The 18,707-nt window shown below is 36.9% G+C and overlaps 3 protein-coding genes and 2 non-coding genes across 6 annotated transcripts; 2 read left to right on the top strand and 3 right to left on the bottom strand.

Annotated features, from left to right (window-relative positions):
- The first annotated feature begins 3,182 nt into the window (after nt 1–3,182).
- Nucleotides 3,183–3,794, top strand: LOC113337503 (60S acidic ribosomal protein P1-like). 2 transcript variants are annotated; one of them, XM_026583174.1, is made up of 3 exons: nt 3,183–3,254; nt 3,351–3,480; nt 3,511–3,794. In XM_026583174.1, the coding sequence occupies exons 1-3, from the start codon at nt 3,183–3,185 to the stop codon at nt 3,615–3,617; spliced, it is 309 nt and encodes a 102-aa protein (XP_026438959.1). In that variant the 3' UTR covers nt 3,618–3,794. The 2 variants fall into 2 exon arrangements, with proteins under 2 accessions (XP_026438959.1, XP_026438958.1); XM_026583173.1 differs by having other exon boundaries at nt 3,351–3,794.
- Nucleotides 3,774–5,248, bottom strand: LOC113337552 (pleiotropic drug resistance protein 2-like; the record flags this gene model as incomplete). Its single annotated transcript, XM_026583214.1, has 5 exons — nt 3,774–4,195; nt 4,276–4,530; nt 4,610–4,781; nt 4,868–5,095; nt 5,190–5,248. Coding segments are annotated over 5 exons (987 nt in total), but the record flags the coding sequence as incomplete, so codon positions are not given.
- A 95-nt stretch (nt 5,249–5,343) lies between these two features.
- LOC113337504 (60S acidic ribosomal protein P1-like) lies at nt 5,344–5,774 on the top strand. The gene is made up of 2 exons (XM_026583175.1): nt 5,344–5,415; nt 5,514–5,774. The coding sequence occupies exons 1-2, from the start codon at nt 5,344–5,346 to the stop codon at nt 5,772–5,774; spliced, it is 333 nt and encodes a 110-aa protein (XP_026438960.1).
- A 4,957-nt stretch (nt 5,775–10,731) lies between these two features.
- Nucleotides 10,732–10,804, bottom strand: TRNAR-UCU. Its single transcript has one exon. It is a non-coding gene; the product is annotated as a tRNA-Arg (tRNA).
- A 1,745-nt stretch (nt 10,805–12,549) lies between these two features.
- On the bottom strand, nt 12,550–12,622 carry TRNAR-UCU. The gene has a single exon. It is a non-coding gene; the product is annotated as a tRNA-Arg (tRNA).
- Between the last annotated feature and the right edge of the window lie 6,085 nt (nt 12,623–18,707).

Genomic DNA, 18,707 nt, shown 5'->3' on the forward strand with positions numbered 1-18,707 from the left:
TTTTCATGAAGATTAGCTACTGTTCATATTTTTCTAGATCTACAAAATTTAGGTTCAAAAATGGAAATTTTATGGAAGAAATCACACTTTCAGGGAGTAAACATCATCAACAATTCAAAGACATGAAAAGAGTGAGAGAAAAAATTAGTTGTTGTGGTGAAATTTAAGAAGAAAATGGAAGTTTCAGTGGAAGATTTTCATGTTCAGGAGAAGTAGGCAAACGTGAAAGAAGTCAAGGAAGGACGAAGAAAAGATAAGAGGCAGATGCTGCAATTTCTATCACAAACGGAAATTCGCACATATGGTTTGAGCTGGAGAGAGTAAGCGATAGGTCACGGGTTCGAATTTCGCAGAGACACTTATTTTTCATTTTCTTCTCTTTTGCATGGAAGAATAAAAGAATAAGAGAAAAACATTGTGCGTTTATTTCGCAAAGAGATTCTTGAACAGTTGCTCAAGAGAACAATATGTACGTTCGTGGTCGCAAGTTCAAACTTCCCTGCGAGCATAGTTTTCTTCTTTTGACAGATAGCGAAAAAATGAATAATTTCACAATATTGTTTCATTAGTTCGCAAACAAGAGGTAGCATAGTTGGTCAAGCTTCGCTAGAGTGAGTTGTAAGACTTGAGTTCGAATCCCTCATCAAGCTTAATTTTTCGCACATTTTTGAAATCTTAAAGGCGAAGAAATGGAATAAAGTACAGCATTGTGTGTTTCTTTCGCAAGCAAATATCTATATTAAGAGAAAGGTAGGAGAGAAAAAAGTGACTGGTATTATTATTATCTTTTTATTCTTCCCCAAAAACCAGAGAGAGAGCTCCAAATACTCATTAATGGAGTCTCAATTAGGGCTGCACATAGGTCGGTTTGGGTCGGGTTTGACCTCACCCACCACCCAACCCACTGATGGTGGGTAGCAGAAGTTGTCACCCACAACCAACCCAACATAACAATGGGTCGGTTTTCACCCGACCCACATTACAATGGGTTGGGTCGGGTGGGTGGTGGGTTACCCACCATAAAATACACATTACAGTTACATTGCATCAAAAAAAAAGTTACAGACTTACCTAAGACTCTTACAGATGACAATTAAAGAACTGACCCCAAGTCAAGTGTAAACAAATGATAATTATAATCCAGAGAAGTAAGAAGTTGGTGCAAAGTTGCAAAGTGCATACAAATTACAAGAAATGAGTTCAATTGTTCGAAGCTCAAAAGATAAAAGATTATTCAAGGAAGTGATTTAAGAAGTGAAGACTGAAGTGAAGTTAGCGATTTAGGTTTAGGCATTATATATCACTACTTCAACGGCTGTGATTCATCTAGGATAGGTAATCTAAGGGTTAATATTAACTAAGAAATATTTAGGTGGATGGGTGGGTTGGGTCGGGTGAGGGAAGCTTTGACCCATAGTCGACCCACAATACTATGGGTTTTGATGTTGTGACCCATAGTCGACCCGCTCCTAGGTGGGTTGGGTCGGGTGTGGGTAATTTCAGGCGGGTGTGGGTTGGGTCGGTGGGTTGAGTCGGGTTTGTGCAGCCCTAGTATCAATTGTAATCCATATGTAATTACAAACAATCATAGTGAAACCTAACTCCGTGGATGTAGATCAAATTGATCAAACCACGTAAATCTTGTGTCTTATTTTCTATTTTCATTATTTTTATCTTTATTTTCATATCAAATAAATTTAGATCTAGAAATCATAGTCATGATAATATAAGGGATGTGTTGTAGGATTTCCTGCTACTACAAGAGTTCCGTGGAATTCCAAATTTTTTCTAAACCAGTATTACACTGTATGTAAACCCTAACTTAAAAGTTCGGTTACCTATCCTGGAAACTTGATAGCCGAACAAAGCAAAAACTCCTTTAAAGATCAGTTCGGCTACATGTGTGTGAAAATACACTGGCCAAACTACACCTGTAGATGAGTTCAACTACCTGTTCTTCAGATATTGTAGCCGAACTTTGTTGACATAACATAAATTTATTTTAAAGTTTTTTATTTTTTCAGAAGTGGTTGCCAAATCAAGCAGCATTCTCAATTTTATTTGTTAGTACGTGATATATTTCCTATTAATTAACACTTTAAGTCTTCCCAAAGACTCTCAAAAACTCTAGTGCATAGGCTACAAACTAGGACTTTAAAGAGGTTTTGAACTCTTCTTTGTTTATTAGGATATATTCAAAATATGTAACAAATCCAATGTTTTCCTAATATAAATAAGAATCAAATCTCCACAAGTATTTTGTGGAAGATATTCACCAAAACCTTTCCTAAGTTTATGTTTACCTGAGTACCCAAAATCCTCGTTTCGAAATCATCCATCTCAAAAAAAAAAAAAAAGATCTTCTTCTTCTTCCATCAAAAATTATTTTTCTACAAAAACCCAACTTATTAATATAACCTCACTAATAACGTAGTTAACTTAGTGATTTAACTAATCATTATACCAACTAATTATTAAACTAAGTAATTATTACACTTACTTAATTAAATAGGATAATCTGGATATTAGCATAAATATTTGGATAAGGGATGGCTTAGTTTTCTTCTAATGTCTTACCCAAAATAAAATCATGGTCCCCTCAAAAAAGCATGATTGATGTGGACTGATACCAGCATTATTAGAGGCTGATACCATTTAGCCGATCCAACGGTCAGGATCGCTTAAATTTTTTTTGTCCTATATAAAATGGTATCAGTCCCTAATATTCTGATATCAGCTCATATAAATCGCGCCAAAAAGGGGTGGTGCCCGAATAACGGTTCATTTTTATTTGTTTATTTTTGAACACATTTTCATGAATTCGATGATGCCCCTGCTGGCCCAATGGGCTAAAAGAAACCATGTTCCGATCCAAGGTCCAACTTACCACTATGGTTCGTGCCATTTTCGATGGTTATACGCCTCTAGTTGATCCCACATTCCAAATCCCTCTCCACGACCAATTAGGCAATCGCCAACAGGCGGTTGGAAGACGTGTGCCACAAGTTAGGCCTTTCCCGAATAAGACCGAAATTTGGAAACCGGAAACTAGTGGGAAACATTCTCTTTTTCGTCTTCTGAGCGCTCTATATAAAGGATTTACAATTCTTGTTTCTCTTGTATAATTTATTATTACAGGAGGAGTCTCTCTAGGTAGTTTCAAATTAATTTCTGCTACAAAGATGTCTTCCAATGGAGAAGTCGCTTGCACTTACGCCGCCTTGATTCTTCACGACGACGGAATTCCCATCACTGTAAGTAATTCTTACTTCCTCTCTTTTCTTTATATGTTTTGGTATGTAGAATGCTTCTTAACGTTGGGTTTGACATTCAACTGGTTTCCAACACAGGCTGAAAAGATTTTAACTCTGGTAAAGAAAGCCAATGTCCAATGTGAGTCTTACTGGCCTAGCCTCTTCGCTAAGTTTGTTGAGAGGAAGAACGTTGAAGACTTGATCACCAACGTTGGTGCTACTGGTGGTGCTGCCGTTGCTGTCTCTGCTTCGACAGGTGGTGCAACAGCTGTTGAAGCTCCTGCTGCCGAAGAGAAGAAGAAGAAGGAAGAGAAAGAAGAGAGTGATGACGAAGATATGGACTTGTTCAGTATCTTCGACTAGAGCGCACATTGTTTCTTGGAAGCTGCTTGATGCTTTCTTTAGTTTATTTTGTTTGGTTATGACGTTGTTAAGCTTATTATTGTTTTGTTTATAAACACAGCAGTGGCAGTTTTTTATTCGTAATAATCTACACGTTCCTCTTTCGCTAGCAATACAGATTACAATCAAACTACAGATATATGCAATTTCTTCTCTTCTAACTTGAGATAAACTCGTATACATTCCAATTTAAATTCAAAATCGATCAACTTTACGAAATATTAACGAGACGTACTAAAGAGATGTTCGAGCTTTAAGTCCATTCATCATCTTCTTTGGAAATTGAGGTACTTGATTCCATAAGCAAAGACAAAGAAGAAAGCAAGGACAAACCCGATATGGGCTAAGACAACCCATTTAAGGAAGCCATATTCCCAGCCGTAACTTTCTTGCAAGTACTTCTGCACTGTTGGATTGATTGGCAACCCTGGAATCTGCAACTCGTTTGTCCTGTCGCCGACCTGAGATGTCACTAGACCATAGAGAGTCCAAGCAACAGGTGAAGCCCAGTAGTACCATCGCCACCATATTGGGATTTGCTGCAATTGTCAAATTTAAGTGTCAGACTTGAAATGTAAGTTCTAGTGTGTACGTCAAAGGGGAGACAAAGATTACATACCGGCCTAGGAATGAGGAATCCAGAAAACAAATTCCATAAACCTAAAAAGAAGGACATAGCGATGGCAGCAATTTCAGGCGCTGGAGTCATTGCCACTGTCATCATTCCGTACATTGTGAAGTAGGTAAAGCACATGAACATGAAGTAGAAGAAGTAAAGGAACTTGGCAGCGCTCCAAGGAAATCCAGCCATAGAGAAAAGGATAAGAGAGTAAATTAAGGTTTGAACAAATACGTAGATCACTTCGATGGCCACCTACAAAAAGAAGAAGTTCTATCAGTTTCCTTATTGTGAAGTACCAAATGCACCTTGGGTTTCAATAGTAGTCTTTTACCTGTGCAAATGCGTAAGGCAATGCTGAGTACATTCCCGCAGCTCTTTCACGATAGAAAACAGTCCTCTCAACTGCCACAATAGACTGAACAGAAGATGCATTACCCGCTCCAAGAAAAAGAGTAGCAGCGTACATAGCTCCAAGCAGATTCTGCAAGTCTTGTTGTTTAGACCTGTAACATTAAATGAATTTCCGTAAGATATAAAACCTACACTCTTAACTAACTTCCAAGCCTCACTAAAGAGATGAAATTCTTACACTTTGTCTCCTTTGTTCCAAAAGATAACCCCAAATAAAACACCAATGACTGTAGTTGTAAATAACCGGATTGCATTATATTTCGGGTTCCTCCAGTATGACCAATGTTGTTTCCAGAAACACGCTTTGCATTGAGTAATAAAATCTTGAGAATATTCCGTAGGAAAGTGAAGGTCTTGCGAATCTTGTGCCGGCGTGCTTAATTCTTTGATAAGTTGTTGATTTCTCCTGGAATGCATTAATATAACTATTTAGTAGAATACTCGAACTTCTGCTCAGGTCAAGATTTATTAAGATACAGACCTTATGCTACTCTACTTACTCATAAAGGGTGGAATTGGCATAAACTTCTGCGAAATCCACATCAAGCTGAGCCTCCAAATTAATATAACTATGGATTCACACTTGTGTAACTTATTAGTACAGGAGGAGTCTCTCTAGCTAGTTTCAAATCCAAATTAATCTCTGCTGCAAAGATGTCTTCCAGTGGAGAAGTCGCTTGCACTTACGCCACCTTGATTCTTCATGACGACGGAATTCCCATTACTGTAAGTTATTCTTACTTGCTTGTTTTTCTTTTTTGTTAGATATATATATATAGAATGCCTCTTGATGTTGGGTTTGACATTAAACTTGTTTCCTACAGGCTGACAAGATTTCAACTTTGGTAAAGAAGGCCAATGTCCAATGTGAGTCTTACTGGCCTGGCCTCTTCGCTAAGTTTGTTGAGAGGAAGAACGTTGAAGACTTGATCACCAACGTTGGTGCTACTGCCGTTGCTGTCTCTGCTTCCACAGGTGGTGGTGCAACAGCTGTGGAAGCTCCTGCTGCCGAAGAGAAGAAGAAGAAGGAGGAAGAGAAAGAAGAGAGCGATGACGACGATATGATTATGAATCTCTTCGACTAGAGGGCATATTGTTACTTGGAAGCTACTTGATGTTTTCTTTTTAGTTTATTTTGTCTAGTTGCGACGTGTTTTTATAAACACAACATAGCAATGGAAGTTTTTTATTCGTAATATACTCTGACCCTAGTAATACAGGAAAACTATATGCGTCGTAGGATAAGAATCTCGCAACGATAATATCTCAACGAAATTATCAACAACACAACACAACAGCTTCGCAGAACAATTTCAGAAATGATACGATAAACGACGACAGTTAGGATCACGAGAAAGATGTGATAGTCCTGCGAAAATTAGAGAGCTTACGAAATTAATATTTGTAAGGTTGCGAGAATGTCGCAGACCATACCCGAAAGTAAAGGACAGATTAGCTGTCATCCACTATGTATTTCCCTATAAATAGTCGTTCAAGTTGTAAAGAAAGGGAGAGATCTTTTTTGAGTAAGAAACAAGTAAACAGGAGAGAGAAAGTCTAGAATAGAGGTCATTCTTGATTCTTTATCTTTTCTTGTAAGAACATTCGAAGATTGATCAATAAAATTAATAGTGTAATTCTAAAAATGAGTTGTGTAATAATGAAATCATATGAGGGGTGTAGTGTAGGATTTCCTGCAACTACATAATGGCGCTAGAAACAGGGAAGATTAATATTGAGATTTGTGAAGATTTAGAGTGATTGATTAATAATTTTACATAATTTCTTGCAATATTGTTAACATTGAAGAAATGGCTAGAAGAAGAAATACATCTGAACAACCGACTACTGTTAGAAGAAGCAAGAGAATTGCTGGGAGAGAAAGAAGTGAAATGGGGGAATCTACTAGAATGAGAAATAATGGAGAAAATCAAATTCAACCACCAATTCAACAAACACTAGTACATGGTAGGAATACAGATTATGATAGGGTGAGTATACACACTTGGCAATCAAATTCGGCAGAAGAAGTAGAAGAAGAGCAACAAAACAGAAACCATAGACTGGGAGAGAGAAATCAAGAAGCAGATGAAGGAATAATTCATGGAGATGAGGAAATTGGAGCGTTAGAAACATTGAGACGAAGAATACATGAAGAAAGAAGAGCTGAGGCAGAAGAACGTGCAAATCTAACAAGGCAAAATCACGAATTAAGGATGGAGAATATAATACTACAGAATAGATGATCGAGAAGTATTACAAAATCATATTCAAGATCGACTAGAAGAGAAATGAGGCGAAACTCACCCACAATCAATGATGGAAACAATATTCAAGAAGAAATATCAAATCCTAATGAAGAATATCGCGAAAATAGAGAAAGAGCTAATGATCGTTACGTTCCACAAAATGAAACTTTTGAGGATGGGAAAAATTGTGGAAATCAAGAGAACGGACAACGTCAGGGACGAGATGACCAAGATGGCGAAGGAAATCGAGAGGAAGGAAGAAGAATTTTACATGAAAGAGAAAATCAAAGAATCAACAGACAATTGAAGAAGAAATTAAAAGACATTATGCTGAACAAGCACGTTTAATCTGCGAACGTGAAAGATTGAGAGCGGAAATGGAAGAACAAGAGCTTCAGGAGACAATTCGCCAGAACAATCACGACAACCGAGAAAGAAGGCGTACACAAAACCGGAATAACGGTAAGCTCAATGAGGAGTATGATAGAGTACAGAGGATGGCTGAAAGACAGCGAATGGAATTGATAAGAAATTAACAAAATCATGGAGGGGAAAATGAAAGGCATCATCATATGCGAATTCAAGATAGAGATGAGGAAGAGAATCGAAGAAGAAGACGAGATGAGGATAATGAAGAAGAAATGCAAAATTTCACGAGAGAAGATAGACATGAATGCAGAAGAAGAGAGGCGAAATTAAAAAGACCAATGGATCAAGATTCAGGTGTAAATAAACAAATCTTGAAAGAATTAGAAGAAATGAGAGGAATGCTAAATAATAGAGGAGAAGTAGGCAGAAGACAATTAGATGAAGCAATAGAAGAAGCTGCGAAAACTCCATTTACAAGGGAAGTACAATTAGGAGGAATACCACCGAAATGCAATTTTCCCGCATTAACCAGCATTTTTGATGGAACAACTTGTGCAATTCAACACATTAAAGCCTATGTGAGGTGCATGTTACAATGGTAAAATCATGATGCCGTATTGTGAAAATATTACGCATCCAGCTTAACAGGAGAGGCGTTATAAATGGTTTGAAGGTCTACCAAAGAACACAATAACATCCTTCAATCATTTGCAGACTACATTCTTAGGGGCATATATAAGTAATAATTCTTCGCGACCTGGTAGAGAATATGTGTTTGGATTAAAACATAGGATTGGAGAAAGTTTGAAACACCTGACTAAAAGATGGAGAACTATGTGTAGCGAAATGACTGGCCGTGTAGATGAGAGATATCTTATATTATCATTTATCAATGTTATGTTTGCAACAAACCTATTGTATGTCCAAATTTTCAGAGTCAAGAATACGATCACAATGACTGAATTGCGAGAACTTCAGGAAGAATACCTGCTCTAGAGGAAAGGCAAAATGAAATGGAATCATATCCAGTTGCGAACACCAGCTCACAAACAGCGAATGCAAGCTTATTACCAAAGCTAATAAACACATTAGTGAATACTTCGCAAGTACAACAAGAGAAGGTGACGGGTAACAATCAACAGAAACTGGTGGCTATGGGAAGCCGAGATCAAGAAGAGCATGAAAGAGAAAGAAATTTCTACAATCGTGGTGGAAATAACAAGATTCAAAGACTCGATCAACCACAAGAAACTTATGGAGGTCAAAGACAAAACTATAATAGAGGACAAGGAGGTCACAAGGTAGTATGGGAAGAAATCAAGATGCCACCTCTAAATGCAAGTGTGGAGAAGATATGGGAAGCTATAATCTTGATGGAGAATATACCAACACCATGGAACATGGGAACGGAACCACCTCCAAACCACAGAAGCCATGAGTTTTGTTCTTATCATCATTTTCATGGACATACAACAAATGATTGCAGGAATGTAAAAAGAATTATTTTGAGAATGATAGATCAAGGAAAACTAAACCACTTTTTGGTAGGGCACCCACAATCTCAACCACTGCCACCACCACCAGAGCATCACAAAGTGAACGCGATGAAAAAGAAGGAAACATTCTTCATAGAAGTTGGTGCAAAAGCAAAAAATCTATTCTGTCACTCTATCGTACATTCATATAAGACAATTGAATATTTTCATGACAATGTATTGAGTAGAGTGTTCGCAAGAGATAATGATGGAAGAGAAATTATGAATATGGCGAAAATCTCGCCACTAGAGGAATTGCAGAAACAAATCATTTCTTTTACCGCAGAAGAAATTCCCGAAGGAGAAGAGGTGCATGACAATCCATTGGTAGTAAAATTAGAAATTAATCCAAAACCGAAAGAAGATGAGGATGATGAAGCTGAAGATTCATGGGTAATTAATAGAATTCTAATCGATACTGGAAGCTCTGTGAACATCTTATTTTATCATACTTATAAAACCATGGGTGGAAGAGATGATGATCTTATACCATCAACATATAAGATATATGGTTTTAATGGTACTGCTAACAAGCCTAAAGGGGAGATTACTATGCGAATTTCATTGAAGGGAATATCTTCCGAAATCTTATTTTTTGTCGTTGATGTAGAATCACCCTACAATGCGTTAATTGGTCGACCTTGGCTACATGGGGTTCTAGGTGTAGCTTCAACTTTCCCCCAGTGCATCAAATTCCCTCACCCCAGTTGTGTAGGAATCATAAAGGGAGATTGGGTTGAAGGAAAGAGGTGTTACGAAACTGAGATAGAATCTTGCGAAGGAAGAGAAAACAAGAAGGAAAACTGGCGACACAAAATCAAAGATACACAAAGAAGTGAGAGGTTGATGGTGGATGCAATCGAAAGGAAAGGAGAAGAGATGTTGTGAAACTAATGCTAGCTCAGAATAAAAATGATGAACATACCACTACCAAGGAAGCAGTAACAGAAAATAATAAAGAAGCAGAGGATGACAAAGGTAATAAAAACAACAAATGTATGAATGATTAAGTTGTTGCGATATTCTCGCAATAAGTAAAATTCTCAAAAATACATTTGATTGAATGGCAAAATTGAGATTACGAAATTCAGATACAATATGATGATGATTCAGATACACGACAACATCTAGGATCACGAGAAAGATGTGATAGTCTTGCGAAAATTAGAGAGCTTGCGAAATTAACATTTGTAAGGTTGCGAGAATGTCGCAGACCATACCCGAAAGTAAAGGACAAATTAGCTATCATTCACTATGTATTTCCCTATAAATAGTCGTTCAAGTTGTAAAGAAGGGAGAGATCTTTTTTGAGTAAGAAACAAGTAAACAGGAGAGAGAAAGTCTAGAATAGATGTCATTCTTGATTCCTTTATCTTTTCTTGTAAGAACATTCGAAGATTGATCAATAAAATTAATAGTGTAAATCTAAAAATGAGTTGAGTAATAATGAAATCATATGAGAGGTGTAGTGTAGGATTTCCTGCAACTACATGCGTCTCCTCTAACTTGAAATAAACTCGTATATATTCTAATTTAAGTATAAAATCAAACAACTTTGCGTGAGGTGTTCGAGCTCTTTGTCCATTCATGGCACTCATCATCTTCTTTGGAAATTGAGGTACTTGATTCCGTAAGCAAAGACAAAGAAGAAAGCAAGGACAAACCCGACATGGGCTAAGACAACCAATTTAAGGAAACCGTATTCCCAGCCGAAGCTTTCTTGCAAGTACCTTTGCACTGTTGAATCGACTGGCAACCCTGGAATCTGCAACTCGTTTGTCCTGTCTAACCTGAGATGTCACTGGACCGTCCAAGCAACAGGTGAAGCCTACTATTCCCTCAACTGCCACGATAAAAAAAAATGTAACAAAAATAGGGAAAAGATCCTGCACACCCGGTGGGACTCGAACCCACAATCGCCTGATTAGAAGTCAGACGCCTTATCCATTAGGCCACGGGTGCATCTGCCGGCAAATCTTAGGTACGAGGATTTCATACAGGATGGCATTGCATTTCCGAGAGGATCCGGAGTAATTTCAATTCAAAGAGAAACTCCTTAACTCATTAACTGGTGGACATAGCATAAGAAAAATCATTCTGTAACTGAAATCTATGGAAAAAAAAAGACTTGTTATACAACTGAATGAACAGATAAGATTATTTAACCAGCACACATCAACAATGCAACGACTAAAAGTGAAGACCAGATACATCCTGGTAGAGACACTCTGCCAAACCTTCACACTCACTAATTTCCAATAGTTTCATCTTTCTGCCTTGTCCATTTTTGGCAAGCCAATATGCACCATCATTCTCATTTTTTCTACTCCCTGACACATCGAAGAAGGCAAGACCTCTATTTGATATCAGAAAAGATATCCAAAACGAGTTTATAAATTTTTTCATGATCCACTTTGTAAATGCTAAACAGCAGAAGCAGATTACAGTCTTTGCAGGGAGTTTCAACACTCTTAGATTTCTAACCACATATACAAATTTTCCTGCGACTCCAACTGGCCATCACGTAATAAGCAACGTCTTCAGACATACAGTAAAGATAGAATGGGGAGACGATGTCATACTCTTTGGAGAGCTTTATACCTAAAGAAACACCTTCCAATTGGTGATAGAATGACGAGACACGGTCATCGAATTCACAAACAAGCTTCGACCAACCAACTATCTGCCTTTGACAAGAATCACGTAACATGGCTCCAAGTCCTATATTTGCACCGTCCATGTAGAAACTGTTGGTACGAATCTCATAAACTTGTTTTTTAGCTTTGATGTGAGCCTTAATTGCATTATCATCCTTGTTTCCCCATTCAGAGCATAATTCATCAAACCCCTTCGTCCTTGTTGGAACAAAAACCTCTTCTTCATGATCATCTTCCGACGAATCTATGTTCTTCTTAGTTATACTACATATAATATCCGGATGATTTTTGCAATGTAGTTCTCTATACACCTGCTTAAATATGGATTTTTCGTCTTCATCTACTTGCAGGATGTCACGTATATGTCCCGGATCATGTGTACGCATATCATCATTCTCATTCATGAGATTGTAGCTGGATCCAGAACTACCTAATAACCTGCTTAATGTTTCCATCAGACTCATACGAATCATCAACAGACAGTTCCTTTAATCGATCCATAGAAGCAGATGAACCCGACTCTGTATCCATAACACCTTCTCCACCAAAAAGAGATGCTAAGTAGTATGTAGATTTTAAGCAGATGAAGGATCTTCAAGTTTCTCCAACAAGAAATCAATGTAACAACTTAATCCAACTGGATATTACTGCAACTTCCTCAATGATTACCGGGTTTTAGGGTTACACAAGATGAGATCGATTTTTTGGGTTGTAGAAGAGGAGATCGGGTTTAGAGTTTCAAAAATACTATGCGACTCAGGAGTGAAAGAGATATTTACAGGCAGATGAAGATCTAGAAGAAGAAATCACCAAAGAGATTGTCTGGGGCTGGTGTTGCTGTGTTGAAGCTCCTGCCGCCGAGGAGAAGAAGAAGAAGGAGGAAGAGAAGGAAGAGAGCGATGACGACGAGATGATTATGAATCTCTTCGACTAGAGGGCATATAGTTACTTGATGTTTCTTCAGTTCTGTCTGGCTACGACGTACGTTTGTTAAGCTCATTATTGTTTTTATAAATACATATTTTATAAATATGTAACAAAAAACTACCGCACACCCGGTGGGACTCGAACCCACAATCGCCTGATTAGAAGTCAGACGCCTTATCCATTAGGCCACGGGTGCATCTGACGGCAGCTCCTGGTACGAGGTCCATGACAGCTGTAATCTCTGCTGCAATCGTGAGACGAAGAGAGAATTGTAGCCAAGTAAGAAGAGAGTTCAATTGTACATCACTATGGGAAACTTGAATATTAAGTTCAATTGTAATTCTCTCTTTCTTAATCTAAATTTCTCTATTTCTCTCTTTCTCAATCTAATTTATTTTTTTGAAATTTCCCAAATGACACAATTTCAAACCCAACTTGATTCGGCAGCACAACTTGATTTTTCGGGGGTAGTGCTTGAAGGTGCCGTTAATAAGATATGTGATAATTATAAAAAAAAAAAGTAAGAAGCAAAGAAGTCTCGAAGTTTTGGATATCAACCAAGTCAAAACCGCAACTAAGAAAATGCAAAGAAAAGTTCAAGGCAAGGAAAATCAAGGCAAAACAAATTTGAAGCCAAAGAAAAAGATAAACAAAGGAGAATCCATTCATGAGCGCATTGATTGGAAATTTGGTGAAATGAAGAAGATTAACAAGATGAAGAACATTGTCCCAAATTTTTATTTTTAAAGTCTATATTTCAAATTATTATTGTCTAGTTTTATGTCTTGTAAAAAATGACTATTTAATGATTATATCGAAGTTTAATGAATTTGAAAATTTGACGAGTATTGTTGAAAATTAAGCTTAATTCTATTCTTAATCCAATCTTACATTTTAATTAGAGATACATTTAAACAAATATTAAAACCTCATACTTAGACAATTATGAAATTAAAACATAAGAACTTAAGTGGACAATCGAGAAATTAAAACATAAATATTGGACAATATTTGGGCAAATATTTAAAATGTCGAAACAATTTTCAAATTGGAAGTCTTTTTCGTAGATGCGACGATATTCCGCACGACACCTACGTCGAAGTTCCATCATAGTTGCACCATACGCACGCCACCTTTGTTGAAATTCCATCATGGATTCACCATTCCTCAAATTTGGACCTTCTTGATGAAGTAAAGTAACAAACCTAGTAACTTCCTTATTGATTATACAGAATCGTTGAATAAACTCTGAAACATCACGATTGTTGAGATTCATTGTTTGTTCTTGAAATTTCCCATGAATCATTTGCCATAATGTTTCGAGATGTAATGCATTTCCGAATACAGTCTCCTCAATAGAAGAAATATAATTCCTGTAAATACATTCATCTTCCGCAACAGTGAATTTTGGTTTTCGCCTTATTTGACTTCTCCTAATTTGACTTCTCCTAATTTCACTATCCACATTGGCACGATCAACAACTCTTCGATTTGCGGCATCACGTTGGTTTGCTACGAACTCAGCGAACTCAGCAATGTTCATATTATCAACCATACTCTCTGAGGAATTGGAAGAGTGATGAAAAGAATTGGAAATTGAGAAATTCTAGAGAGGTTTAGAAATTCTGGTGTGAGTTGAAATGAGATTGAAATTAGGTATTTATAGATGGGAAAAATAGTAGTCGTTGGATGAATCTGATAAGCGATGATCAGAGAGTCGAGGGGTAGCTTGACTAGCGCTGGCGACTTAAAGACCAGCGAGCGATGGACACTCTATCGCTCGCTGGAAACTCTGTCGCGTATGCCTATATGTTATTCCTGGCATATAGGCATATGAGTTTGGCAGTTTGGCATACTAATAATGGGTGCATATATGCCAAGTATCAGTATTTGGCATGTGCATAAAAATAGGCTTAATAAAGCTAAAACGAAACGAAACTGGCTACCATAGTGTTTAGCCTTAATCAGTACTAGCTAGACATGGCATCTAATCAACCTCAACTTTACCTTGAAGTTAAATATTTTAGACCATGCCAATACATATATTTTTAATATGAAATTTACTTAAAATGCATGTTATTTTGGAGGCTGCCACCCAAAGTCTCCACGTGCCTGAAAACAATTAGATTTGTACATGTAAGGGTAGTATAAAATAAAAATGTAACTTGGTCTTCCAACAAATAATTTAATCTTCATGCATAGAGGTGTAAATTGGGTTGTGCCAGCACGAGCACAGTCCATCCCAGCACGCTAAAATCTGAGCCCAGTCCATCCTAGCATGTGATTTAACCCAGCACGGCCCAACACGTTAGTTTCATGGGATGTGCTGGGTTAGCCTAATCATCACAGTAGCACAACACAACAAGTGGCACAAATTAGCACGTGGCCCAGCCCAGCACATCACATTAAGAAAGCACGTTATAGCATGCACAAGTACACTATATAACAAGACATAAAACATCACATTTTGTGTATATTTCATAAAAGAGTCGCTATTCTAGCTAGTTTTTGATATTTTATGTTAGCTTATTTTTATAACAACACATATAATACTTAAATATTTGGAAAATATATTTCAACATCGTTGTTATAATGTTGTTACCTATATTTAACTAGACCATTAGTTTAAATGACAATGATCCAATTTTATATTTGATGGGATAGTTTTTTTTATTGAATAAACTTTTTAATTTTACTTGAAATAATTTCAAATGATATGTGGTTTATTTATATTCTCGCGATAATGTCCGACTTAATGTATACCACTAAGTGACTTCAAATTGTTTATAACACAGCCCACGGGCACAGCACAACACGACAACACGACAACACGGAACAACACGTTTAAATCGTTGGCACAACACGACACATGGCACGTGAAGCACGCGATTTCGTGTGCCAGAATGTGCCGGACCGGCACGTTTTACACCTCTATTCATGCAAGTAACGGAACACCCTAAATGGGAATAACTCAAGCAGGCCCCAAAAAATTTGAGCACCTCTACAATAATTCGTCTTGAATTCGTCATAAGAATGGTGTAAAACACCGAGACTATACTTAAACATGTGAGTTATTTGACTTGAAATCTGTCGTTTTGCTAATCAAGCAAGCACATAGACTTAGTTAAACGGTTTTATACATTGACCACATCTTTACGAAAATCACCATCAATATTGAGACTGATTACGAAATGGGTTTTCTTATCTTGTGCATTCATGCAAAGATAAGAACCAACCATTGGCAATAAAATATTAGAGAGAGAATGATTCTTTACATTGGAGAATGAATTTGTGGAGAGAAGTTCAAAAATACATGAATATTTTCATTTTCCAATGCACAAGATAACAAAACCCGAAAGAGTTTTAGATGGTTGAAAAGGTCTCGTTCAAAAACATTTATCACAAATATCCAACTATAAGTAAAGATCTATAACGACTTGGGATTCCGCATAGTAGTGAGAAAATCATGAAAGACAAACAGTCGTACAATTTCATCCATGCAAAACAAAAAATAACATCTCAAAAGTTCTCTCAATAGAAACAACCTTATCAAGCAATTACATAAACGACATAACAAGTAAACATCAAGTATCTTTAGAGAATATTAGCCCTTTCAAGAAATATCATAAAAAGGATTCTCATCGCGATTACAAAGTATTTGAACCATCAGAAGAAGGATTCTCATCGCGACTACAAAATATTTAAACCGTAAAACTCCCACCTCTCGCCACATCCTGTCCACCCCTGTGGTTAACCACCAATCTATCAAACAACCTACAATATTAAATAAAATCATAGTAAAATTCAAAACACAGAGAATCCTTCATGATCTTCTTGTTTTCTCTCCTCTTGCAACCTTGGAATCCTTGCCCTTCTTCTCTTAGATGGAACCTTTCTAGGCTGGCTGGTATTCTCATCATCCCGTCCTCCTACCTCCTTCATAGTCTGGTTTAAGAAAATCAGTAGCGTTGAAAATGTCATTTATAAGTTTGAATAAACCCCGAAAACTATAAAAATCAGTAACGGTTTAAGAAAAATTTCATTCACGAAAAAGATCGCATATCTCTTTAAATTTTTTTTAATCAGCAAAAGTAAGAAATTTCAATTAGAAAGCTTAAAAATAAGCCAAAGAAACAAGGGGGAAAAATCCCAGTGTTCAGCCAAACAACAAATACTTACCAAAACCAAGCTAGAAGGCTCCTAGGATAATATGCCAAAGAAAACAAAAACTTACAACATAAAGAAATAATTCCAGTTAGCCTTAATTTGATCTAGATAAACTCCCTTCATTGAGTCAGAATTCTTACACCAAAAGTAAGCTTGAGATTTGATTTGTTAAAAGTGTGTAGCATTTCGTTTAATATAATGTTAAAAGTGTGTAGCATTTCGTTTCATGATGTGTTTTTCAATTGAGTTGTAGAAATAGGTTCGTTGAGGCTTGTGAAAGCAAAAGATTCTAGACTTAATAAAACTTAAAATAAAGAAAACTTAACTTCAAAATTTGATTTCAAGATATTAGAAAATAACCAAGACACTGATTCCACTATTACACATGAATGAATGATGGTAAATAACCAAAAATTCTAATTATCTATAAGTCCCTTATTTTCTTAACTCACAAATAATCAGGGAAATTCTCAAAATTTAATTGTATCCCCTAGCATAGATTATCTAATCAAAGCATAACCTATCTAATTGAATCACAACTAATGAAGAAAATTATGCAAACAATTAAAACTCTGCAAAAGCAGTGATTTAGTGAATTATAATTAAATATTAGAGAAAATATAATAGTACCAAATTATTCATGCGTAAATAGCTTCCTCATTGCCTTGGTTGTGAGAGAATTACACATCATCATGTTGGAAACACGCTCGAAATTCATTATTATTGCTCAAAAATGGTTCACAAATGATGAATAGGGAGAAATATAATGAAAACCGGGTTTGTAACAGTTATATGTGTTAAAACAAGAACGACACACAGTATGTCACTGATACTGTAAATAAGTCTCCTTTGATGTACGACCCTGGCTGTGAGTCGTTATCACTGTAGAAAAACGACTGTCTTTGCTGGTCTGTTCTTCGTGTTCTTCAGCTATGCAGCAACAGAAATGGTGACTCTCTGCAACTTTCAATTTTTCGCCTCTGACATGTTCTAAATCCTCCCAATTCTCTCTCTAACCCTTCAGTGATACCCTAATAGGCTATTTATACTCAACAGGGACAAGAATCTTCGCTCATTACTCCGGAAAATCCTTCCAATATTCGGCAGTAAAAGAAAATACTTTGGAGATATTTTCTTTCCTTTCTTTCACAATCATGCATCTGCAGCTGTCCGACCTTCCTTGTTAATCTCAGTCATGCTCCAAACACGCTTAGAATGAGTCCCTGGTGAAGTAAAAATCATGCAAGAACATTATCTTCACGTTATTTCCCGTGAATGTCTTCTCGGCCAAACAAACCTCCATGTTTTCTTCTATCCACAATTACAGCCCAATTTCACCGGTTCTGATGGACTTACCAGTCCTATTTTGATGTAACAGGCCCATATCAATCCATTTGAGTGATTGAATCACTCCATAAGTCTCCAAAATCAAAAACAGCAACTCTCGGGGTTTTGCTCATGCAAAACCCGTAACTCCCTGATTTCTTCTAACTCGAGTTCTAGCCAAAATCCATCGAACCAAAGACCCAAAACAATCCTGTTAGGCTCAAAGGAAGATACCCAAACTGTTCCAGCTCTTTAGTCTCACTGAAACAAGCTCAAATTCGCAACCCTAGTTCTGACATTGAAACCAAAAATTTCCCGTCAAAACATAACTTTTGAAATGAAGAAGATGGTTAGCCCTTATCCAACGTCCTGGGTGCCGAATAACAAATGGGTGATATGGACAAATGGGCTACACATAGTCGTGGGTGACACATAGAAAAAGTGGGGGTTCGTATAGCAAATGTCCTTCGGAGGTGCTCCGAGCAACTTTTCGAGCCGAATTTTCCAACAATATTTATTTCCAAAAAATACCTACAAATACACAAAACACCATAATAAGGACGAAAACGAGTACTAACAATACGAAACATTGAGGACAAATTAGACACATAAATGCGTCTATCAAATACCCCCAAACTTATTATTTGCTAGTCCTCGAGCAAAACTAAAAAATAAAAATAAAACCGAGTTAATCTCAGGAGGGTTTACCAGAGGTGTACCCACAAAACCTTTACTCCAAACCCTAGATATCTATGCAGAACCTTGGAAAGCACTAAAGAATCTCCTTG

This window comes from Papaver somniferum, unplaced genomic scaffold, assembly GCF_003573695.1.
Source record: "Papaver somniferum cultivar HN1 unplaced genomic scaffold, ASM357369v1 unplaced-scaffold_160, whole genome shotgun sequence".
Taxonomy (NCBI): Eukaryota; Viridiplantae; Streptophyta; class Magnoliopsida; order Ranunculales; family Papaveraceae; genus Papaver; species Papaver somniferum.